This window comes from Pundamilia nyererei, unplaced genomic scaffold (assembly GCF_000239375.1).
Source record: "Pundamilia nyererei isolate P.nyererei 1_Seehausen unplaced genomic scaffold, PunNye1.0 scaffold00037, whole genome shotgun sequence".
Taxonomy (NCBI): Eukaryota; Metazoa; Chordata; class Actinopteri; order Cichliformes; family Cichlidae; genus Pundamilia; species Pundamilia nyererei.
Genome location: NW_005187438.1, coordinates 2,731,971 through 2,741,810, shown reverse-complemented (window position 1 = coordinate 2,741,810; position 9,840 = coordinate 2,731,971). Strand labels below are relative to the sequence as shown.

Genomic DNA, 9,840 nt, shown 5'->3' with positions numbered 1-9,840 from the left:
TACAGCCAACAATAATTCTACAGCCAGCAACATTTACGCAACAACCTACAATTCAGCTATGTCAGAAAACAATTACAACACAACTACAGCCAGCAATAATTCTACAACATTGTACAATACAGCTATGTCCAGCAATAATTTTACAACAGCGTACAATGCAACTACGGTCAGAAACAATGACAGACAACCTGGCAACAGCTACAACGCAACCACAGCCAACAATAATTCTACAACAGTTCACAGTGCTACTATAGAGAGAAACAATTATACAACAGTCGATGGCACAACCACAGCTGGTAACAATTACATAATCCCACAAAATACAACTTCAGGTAGCAATAATTATACAACTACAGGTGGGCACAGTTACACAAAGGTTTACGATGCAACCACAGTGAACAACAATGACACAGTAGTTCATAATGCCACTACATCTGGGACCAATTTGAATGAAAATACAACTAACCAAAATTACACAACACTTAATTATGCAACTACACCTGGCAGTAATTCCACATTAGTGTCCAGCAACTTTAGTACAGCTACAACTATGAATAGTTCCACAGCAACTACACCTGGTAATAATTATACAGCAATGTATAATGCATCCACAGCTGTCATCAATTACACAGTAGTGTATAATGCAATTACATCTGGCAACAATTTTAATGTAACTGCAACTAACAACAACTACACAATAGTTTATAATGCAACTGGATCTGGTAGTAATTACACCCTTGTGTATGCTGCAACCACAGCTGACAACAATTACACAGCAATGTACAATGTAACAACAGCTGGCACAACTTTACACAATGGTGTAGCGACAACCAGTAACACAACAGTTAGTACAACAACAATATCTCCCAACTACACAATGATAAAGAGCACAACTACAGCCTCTAACAATTACACAACACCAGTGATCATTACTCTGACTATTCTATCTCAAAATAAAACAACTGCAATTATTGGAACCACAGAGAAAAGCACAACTGCTGCAGTGTCTCACAGTACTAAACCTACTTCAGCTCCACTGAAGAACCAGACTGCAAATTTCACCACAGTGAGTTTGACTCATGTCACAACAATAAGCAAAAATGAAACCATGCCCACCACAGCTGCCAGCACCGTCCAAACAGATGACAGACCAGAGGCTGGTTTAACGACAACAACGACAACAACGACAACAACAACAACAGAAAATGCATCTGTTGTTATTATCTCACCCGCAACCACTGCAACTACTATAACAGGTCATGGTCCACAAGATTTAAATGGCACAACTGCTGAGGTTTCTTTGACTTATACAACACCGCTCACCAAAACTACTACAACCACCACAGTGGCTGGTATGTAGATACTGCAGTTTAACCTTTTTAAAAAGTTATTACTATCGAGTTTTAAGCTACAGAACAAAAAAATAGATCTACTGATTTGATGATTTGCTCCTGTAGAGAACACAGGAACTTCCACAACTGATGTACAAACAACTGATGAAGCAGTCTACCTGTTGAATCAAACACAGGCTATATCTCTGCTCAACGCCTCTCAAGTAAATGTCACTCTGCTGCTCTGTTGTGCAACTAACATTTAAATGGATAACGACTGTGTTTGTTTATTTTAATGTCTCATTTGGGAATTTTAAGGTGTCAGTGTTGGTTGAGACGCTGGAGAAGCATCTGGACAGTCCCTCTGTTTCACCATCAGTGGTAATCAAAGTTGTCAGTAACTTGATGGACAGTAACCCTGAGGCACTCTCTAAATCTGCAAACAGGTTCAACACACACGTCTGTCTTAAAACAAACAAAGAAAATAACATATGCACATGCAAATGTGATTTTTTTTCCCCCTGATGTTTGTGTTGTATTTCTTGGCGACAGGCTGATTCACTTGGTGGATGATCTGGGTGTTAAACTGGCTGTCACTGGTGGCGATGGAATTCTGTCAACCAGTTCCTTAGTTGTTGCTGTGAAAACAGTGAATGGGAGCAACTTCACAACAATCCTTTTTGATGTTTTTAACACTGATCATGTCCAGGTAGTCATCTGCTCATCAAGAGACATTGGTCCTCACATGAGAGCCTTTTTTTAAATAAACATATCAATCTTAGTCTCTAAGACACGTAAGGGCTCAACCACACCTAAACCCAAACCTACCACTTAATTATTTATTTATTGCGTGTTTTCAGTTCAGTGGCCCAAAAAGGACCATGAAAAGCTCAGAGCCTGCTTTGGCGTCTGTATACTTGCCTGCCTCCCTCACATCTGGTATCAGCCCTGAAGAGCAGAAGCAGGCCAACAGCATCCAGTTTACTTTCTATGCAAAAAATTCATTCTTTAAGGTGCTTTCTCACTGTCATATCAGAATGTATTTATTTATTTTCTGTTTTGATTTATCTAATTGATTATGACCTATATGAAAGGGGTTAAATTTAAAGCGAATCTCATTCTCCTGTAACTGACCTCTGTATATTTCTTCATGTTTGCAGGATGCATCATTAGATAACAAAACTCTTGTCAGCGCAGTTCTAGGCTCAAGTGTGGCTAATCTGTCAATTAGCAACCTGAGTGAAAACATTAAGTTCACCATCCGAAACAGAAACCCGGTTCATGTGAGTGTCATGTGCAGCACGTTAGTAGTTTTGTATTGTTCACTTATGATCATAACATTATATCACTGCAATTATAAACAATATAGGCTCACAAAAAGATAAACTGTAATAACAAATTGTTTTTGGTTTGTAGGAAAACTACACAGCCAAATGTGCATTTTGGGATTTCACGCTGAATAGTGAGTTTGCACATTTCAAACAGTGTCTGTGAAGAGCCAGAAAGCCCCAGGTGTAAATATTCCTGCCCTTGATGTTATTTTTCAGGTGGTGGAGGAGGCTGGAGCTCTGTTGGCTGCTTTGTGGTCAACAGCACCCCTGAATATACAATCTGCAGCTGCAGCCATCTTACATCCTTTGCAGTACTGCTGGTTAGTGTGAATTTGTGCACCTGTTTCTGTTTCATGTATAATTTATAACAACCAGCAACAGAAACAAATTGCCTCAGTTTGTGTTCACTGTCTGTTTGTTGTGTATGCCACTTCTCCATGCAGGATTTGTCCAGACAGGAACTTCCTGACCAGAAGAACACACAAATTCTTACTTTCATCACCTACATTGGCTGTGGAATCTCTGCTATTTTTCTTGCTATCACATTGCTGACGTATCTTTCTTTTCCGTAAGGATCTATTTTGGTGCACATCAATCATTACTGTTTAGTCTTATAAATTTCTTAACGTTCTTTATTAAACTCTGTCTTTGTAGAAAATTGCTAAGGGATATACCAGCCAAGATCTTGGTCCAACTCTGTTTATCTCTGCTCTTCCTGAACTTGGTGTTCCTGCTGGACAGCTGGCTGGCGAGTCACAACAATACAGGCCTCTGTATTTGTACTGCCTTCTTCCTGCACTACTTCCTGCTGACATCATTTACATGGGCGGGGCTTGAGGCCCTGCATATGTATCTCAGCATTGTGCGAGTTTTTACACCCTACCTGAGCCAGTACATGCTGAAGTTCACTTTGACGGGTTGGGGTAGGAATCTTCAAACTTTTACTAGATGATCAATTATTAATTTTTCATTATATCAATATTTTAAATATGTTCATAAATTTCCTTTGATTAACCTTGGGTTTTTTGCAGGTATTCCTCTTGTCATTGTAATTATTGTGATATCCGTGGACAAAAACAACTATGGTTTGATTAATTATGGAAAACACACAAATGACACTTCAGATAACTTGTGAGTTATTTTTTAATATTTTGTTTTGTATGTCAAAGCTTTAGATCCATTTTCTTGATTAAACTCACCAAGAAGCTATGGCTAAGTACTGTAGATAGAACACTTACTTGGGCAAGATACTGAATTCTGATCGTGTATGTGAATAGTAAATGAGATGAATAAGGCTTGTAGTGTAAAATATTTTGAATGGTTAATAACATTTTGGAAAGTGCAGTCTGTGCTTTTCCTAAACGGCATTTGAGAGTAAGCAGCATTCCCATAATGTTGGTTAAACATATTTCTTGAAAAAATATAATAAAGGTTATCTATTTAAATACCACACGATTTTACACAGTGGCATTATTTAACCAGAAATAAGCCAAAATGTACAAGCACCATGTGAAAAACTAAGTATACCATTACTGCTTCCATTAGAATTAAGAGGGTAAACAGCAGCCTGGTTCTCTTAATAAAATACACTGAATTAACTAATCATCAGCAAGTGTTGGCAGTTTGCTGCTCTGGAGCATTCAGGTGTGTGTTAACACAATGCCAAGCAGAAAAGACATCAGCAGCAATCATAGAGAAATCAGCGGTAACATATTAAATGTTTAGGTTCATTAAAGTACAATTAGAAAAAGACAGAGAAAATATAGCTTATTTGGAAGGGCTGCCAGGAGAAAACCTGTTCTCTTCAAAGGGACATGGCAGCATGGCTTATATTTGCAAAATTACAACTGAAAAAACACAATAATTTTAGAACAATTCCCTTTGGATAGAGGAGACCAAGGCAGAGATCTTTGGACAAAATGCACAGCTCTATTTTTGGCAAAAAACTGTTTATCAGCATAAACACTGCATACAAACTGTCAAGCACAATGATTAAAGGCTGATGATTTAGGCTTGTTTTTAAACCATAGGACCTATACATACTAGTATTCTAAAGGCAAATATGTGTCCATCAGTCCCACAGCTAAACCTTGATGAAAATCCCAAAGATCCCAAAAACAGTAGCAAAGGAAAGAATTAAGGTGCTGAACTGGCCCAGTGAAAGTCCAGTCCTCATCCCCACTGAGATGCTCTGGTGGGACCGTAAGAGTGTAGTGCAATGTCAGGAAATCAGCCATTTCCATTTTTCAGCTCCTGAGTATGAAACTGTGCAATAACCAGTTGAACTAATGTCACCATTCCTAAACCAAAGTATTTCCCAGGAGTGGCAACTGTGGAAAAATGTCCTAACTTGATTCTCCCAACACTGATCAGAGATGATGATTTAAAAACACTATGCAACTGCCAGGATTCTCACATTCCATGAGGCTGCTTTATGGCATGGATTATTGATGCTGATGCACATATTGAAACAGAGCCATTATGAATTTTAGAGTGATTTTTCCAAGTGAGGAGTCAAAATATCCCTGTGGGAAAGGTCTGTTCAACTACTGTAAATGGATTTTGCCATACACATCAACAAATTAGATGGTCCAGCCACCTTAGCAAAGAACTTAACCTTTGATTAATCACACTGCTTTAGTTGTGTCGCCACAGCATCTAATAATTTTGAAGCAACCTAAGTGAAGAGAAAGAAAACAAGTTATCACTGTTTTGAAGCTAAAATGTTCCCTTGGTCATTTCTCCTTTGTTTTCTTTCTGTAGCTGCTGGCTGAGTAATAACATAGCCTTCTATGTGGGTGTGGTGGCCTATTTCCTCCTGATCTTTATCCTGTGCCTGCTGGCCTTCATCGTTGTTATGGGACAGCTTTCACGTATCAAGAAGCAGAACCCCCACAACCAGTCTCCCAAAAGAAGTGTTATGACTGATCTGCGCAGTGTCACCGGCCTCGTCATCATCCTCGGCCTTACCTGGGGGTTTGCTCTGTTTGCATGGGGACCCCTCTACTTACCCTTTGTTTACCTTTTTTCTATATTCAACTCTCTGCAAGGTGACATATGTATAAACACCTTGAATTTCTAAATAGGATTGATTATTTTTTATCATAATAACACAAATATATAATAACACAATAATAACACTATAAAATGCATGGATGTATACTATAAGCTACTTCCTTACTGTTCCTGTGTAGGTTTCTTTGTCTTTGTTTTCCACTGCGCCATAAAAGAGAATGTCCGCAGGCAGTGGAGAACTTACCTTTGCTGTGGAAAACTGCGACTGGCTGAGAACTCAGGTGAAATTACTAAATGTTCCCGAAGATTTCTTTAGAAGCACTTTATAGTAGTTCAGTTGGTTACAACAGAGTAAACAGTGGTTGCTTTAGAACCTTTGTCTTCAAATTTTGTTCTTAATTTCCACCAAAATTAGAACTCATTTAAATAAAAACTTAAAGTAATCTAAATAAAGATATGATATATGGATGTAGTATGTCATTCACATCCATGTGTGAGGAGAGCTCAGGTTTAAATCCAAAGCTAAACTTGTTAAATCCACATAGTTTACTGCTTATCATAAACCAGCTAATTACAGTTGAATTCTCTATCTTTCTGAAACTAATGCCCTGACTAATGGGTTGAACTTGCCTCTCACCAACTGCTGAACTCTAGAATTGACATAAAACTAGTAGACCACTCCTACAGTACTTCGCAGTACTTGGTTTGTTTTCTTGTTTTCTGGGAAGGCTTTCAGATTTTTTGAGGATTGACTGCTTTAAAGCCAAAAAACATTTGTTAAATATTAGCTACATACCTGATAGATAACTGCTAATTAGTGCTAATGTTCTAGATTTAAGCCTTTAGATAAGCATAAATATGAATGGCTTAAAAGTGTTGCTGGGTTGCTTTGACCTAACAAGAGATTTGGCAGAGATTTTAAAGAATGTGACAGGAAAATCAAAGTGAAATGTTGTCGTATTACCCTGCCTTTTAAAAAAGCAGATAGTTTGAAAGCAAACAAACGTGTCAATTTTCAGCCTATTTTTGGTTAAACAGTCATGTATTCTACAGATTGGAGTCGAACATTCACACAAAACAAGAAGAATATCTCTCGCTCCAGTGCAATCACCTTGGATCCAAAGTTCACTTCTCGAAGCTCCTCTGTTGTCAGTTATGGCACCAATAGCAGTGGTATGTGATGCGGTGGCAGATAGTCCTTTTCAAACATCGCATATTTGAATATATTCTTCATAACACATTGTTCTCATTGCCCGCAGGCTCTGTGTTCGCGGACAGCGGGATATCTGACAGCTCCAACAATGATGTCGTCCTCAATGAGATTCACAGAGGAAATCTGAAACAAGGCAAAACTACCAAATGACTCTACCTGAGCTTTCTTTTGTGATTACAGCCAATTCCAAGAAATGATCTCTGGGAGTTTACAAGATGCAAATTGGAGGAGTAGTTTTCCTTAAGAAAGCCTTAATGTTCCAAAAAAAAATGAAGGTTCGATGAAGGACTAAAGAGGATCAGGGACAAAGGAAACCTTTGTCTAAATACCTTTAGAGAAGAAGAAATCAAAAAGTGGAGAATGTTTTCAATTCTACACTAATAGTATAGATAATGAAAGAGTCTTGTTAGCAGAGATAAGGTGTACTACTGAAACTGAAACATTATATTGAACTGCATTTACTTGGTAGCCGAGAACAGATGCTGTCAGTATTGTATAGATTATTATCTGGCTATTTCTTTGAGGCTATATTCATTTCTTGAACAGACAAATGACGGAATTTCCAGTCTCAACTCTACATTTCAGTGCCTTTGCCAAATTCTAAGTTTATTCTGGCAGTGTGAAATGGCACTTTGGATGTATTTAGCTACCTACAGAGACAAGGTTGATTGATGCAAAATGTGCACATGCCAAACTCAACTGCTTGATCATATCAGATAAAAGTTGATATCTGCAAGATTATCTAAGGGTGCAGTTCTGTGTTAAATGTTGTATTATTCACTACATTATAGAGGGTTTTTTTTTTAAATTTGGTTCAGACATGCTTTTTATGAAAAAGAAAAAAGATTTGAAATATTTTCATGTGGCGAACTGAAGCACAATCAAAATATGGGATTTATGTCCTGTCCTTTTTAACAAGGACACATTTTGCTAAATGTCCTTGGAAGGCCGTTTGCATGCCATGAAAGATGAAATAAAAAAGAAAAAACTAACTTCAACTTGTCACCTGCCCAGCTGCTCTCTCTCTTTTTGCATCAGACTTTCACATCTACTCCACATCTTTACATCTTTAATCAAACCCTTTCAACAGGAGGGGGAAAAAAACTACAATTATGATCCCAGCAGACAACCCTCTCATCACCGTGTTGAGTAACCTTCAGCAGAGCATCTCACGCCCACCCAGCGCCAGTTCAATTGCAGCCTGTCAAGGTTAACCTCAGAGGTCGGCACCAGTTAGCTATTAAAAGTTTTACATGATTTCCAACCTCAGAACAGGGCGACCTCTAATGTTAAGCCCATGAGTGAGAGATGCTGGGAGAAAAATGAAGAGCTGGAGGCACAGATGTTACACTGATGAGCATGAATACCATAAATTAAATTTAATCCTGAATGCCCAATGCCAATCAATCCTAATTCTGCTTGAAATCATAATCACTGTTTTTTTGTAAACCAAATGTTTTGTTTACCAGCTTCTTCAAAATGCCTTCTAGTTAGAGTCATTTTAAGTTCACTCAAAATTTTAAGGGCATATACTGATGCAGTTTAAACAGTATTTATTTGTGGTATTGACAGTCATGTTATGCAATGCCATTATACCTTATCACCTTTGTTTTACCTTTTTATGTTTTCATTTTTGACTTTGTGACTCCACTGCGGTCTTAAAGATCCTTGATGTCATGTCTTTTGTCTCTGTTCAACCCTCACATGCAGAAAACTCCAAATTGGAGCTCAGGAGTTAATGCTTCCCGGTTCACATGGAATGAAGCTAAAAAGGCTGTCACGCCAGGTGCCATACTTTATTGCCAAACAAAATGTGTATGAATTTGTGCACATATAAATCATTAAATAAATAAAAACGTTTATATTTATATATTTTCTGTATTAATGGCATTTGTAATTGCTAATGGTAATGTAGTCATGGTACCATTTGGGTACTTGGTAAGATTTGTCTTATGGTACAAAGCTATCTTAGTATCGTAGTTTCAATAATTATTCGCATATTGTGGTGTAAAGCACTTTTATTAAGGCTTATGAACCCTGGCTATAATGAATAAAAGTCAAAACTAATAGGGTGTGTGTTCTCACAATGTTCTACAGAGAATAAAGTTTTTATTTTAAAGCACTTCTATAGATGGGCAAATTTCAGCTTCAGTACATTTCATTAAATCATATCTGTTTATGTATCGTTTTCTATACACCCACTTGTGCTCTTCAGCCTCAGGCAGAAGAGTTTGCATTGACAGTATTAAATGTAAATAAAGACAAATCAAAATCAGTTGGTGTTAAGAGTCATTCAAGTATCTTCTGGGAGCTTGTTTTCCATAAAAACTCTTCAAGTGCCACCATCTTCCACCAGATGTCAGTATAATCCCATCACTTTGCACTACCTTTAACTCTGATATGATGATGGCCTGTTGGCAAGTGTGCAGTTTTATTACAGCTATTTGGCAGGTTATTATTACCGAGGCAAATCTTAATTATAGCTTCTAAGTGAAATAAAAATCCCCCAGCTTTAACCAGGATAATATTACAGTTATAATCCTGTTACAACCACTATAAAACAATACAATTTCTGAATGACAAAAATTCAGCAAGGACTTCCAAGAACCTTAAATTCTCATTTCCCATCATATAATTCATATATTCATGAGAATCCTTTCTGTCTGGCTGATGTCATTCTGTCAAATTCTATATTCCACTTTGCTAAAAAAAAAAAGAAAAAAAAAGTGCCACGGATGCAAAATAAACGTGACAGGTTCACTCGGCTAATTTGTTTGCAGATTTAGCAAACTAATCACACATCAGCCAAGGGGGCCGTTTTTTTCTCCTCATCTGAAGTTTTAATTAGATTTGAAGGTTAATTTTTACTGCTGCTGTGCAAGTGTGGCCTACGTGCTTTCACAAACAGACTAACAGTAGCAATGTGGGAAAAGGTAAAGGGAGAAATGAA

General features: G+C 37.6%; 1 protein-coding gene across 1 annotated transcript; it reads left to right on the top strand.

The window, feature by feature from the left end:
- Positions 1–785: 785 nt before the first annotated feature.
- On the top strand, positions 786–7,041 carry adgrg2a (adhesion G protein-coupled receptor G2a). The gene is made up of 15 exons (XM_005730430.1): positions 786–1,352; positions 1,458–1,555; positions 1,650–1,777; positions 1,884–2,040; positions 2,192–2,344; positions 2,492–2,614; positions 2,748–2,793; positions 2,879–2,982; positions 3,106–3,230; positions 3,317–3,585; positions 3,694–3,793; positions 5,426–5,712; positions 5,857–5,958; positions 6,731–6,850; positions 6,937–7,041. The coding sequence occupies exons 1-15, from the start codon at positions 878–880 to the stop codon at positions 7,038–7,040; spliced, it is 2,391 nt and encodes a 796-aa protein (XP_005730487.1). The 5' UTR covers positions 786–877; the 3' UTR covers position 7,041.
- Positions 7,042–9,840: the final 2,799 nt, after the last annotated feature.

What these genes read in the sequence shown, in the direction of transcription:
- adgrg2a (XM_005730430.1), top strand. Translation starts at nt 878, where the DNA reads ATGATAAAGAGCACAACTACAGCCTCTAACAATTACACAACACCAGTG. An exon ending in TACAACCACCACAGTGGCTG is followed by an intron (nt 1,353 to 1,457) that starts GTATGTAGATAC and finishes TTGCTCCTGTAG; the next exon opens with AGAACACAGGAACTTCCACA. An exon ending in AATGACACTTCAGATAACTT is followed by an intron (nt 3,794 to 5,425) that starts GTGAGTTATTTT and finishes TTCTTTCTGTAG; the next exon opens with CTGCTGGCTGAGTAATAACA.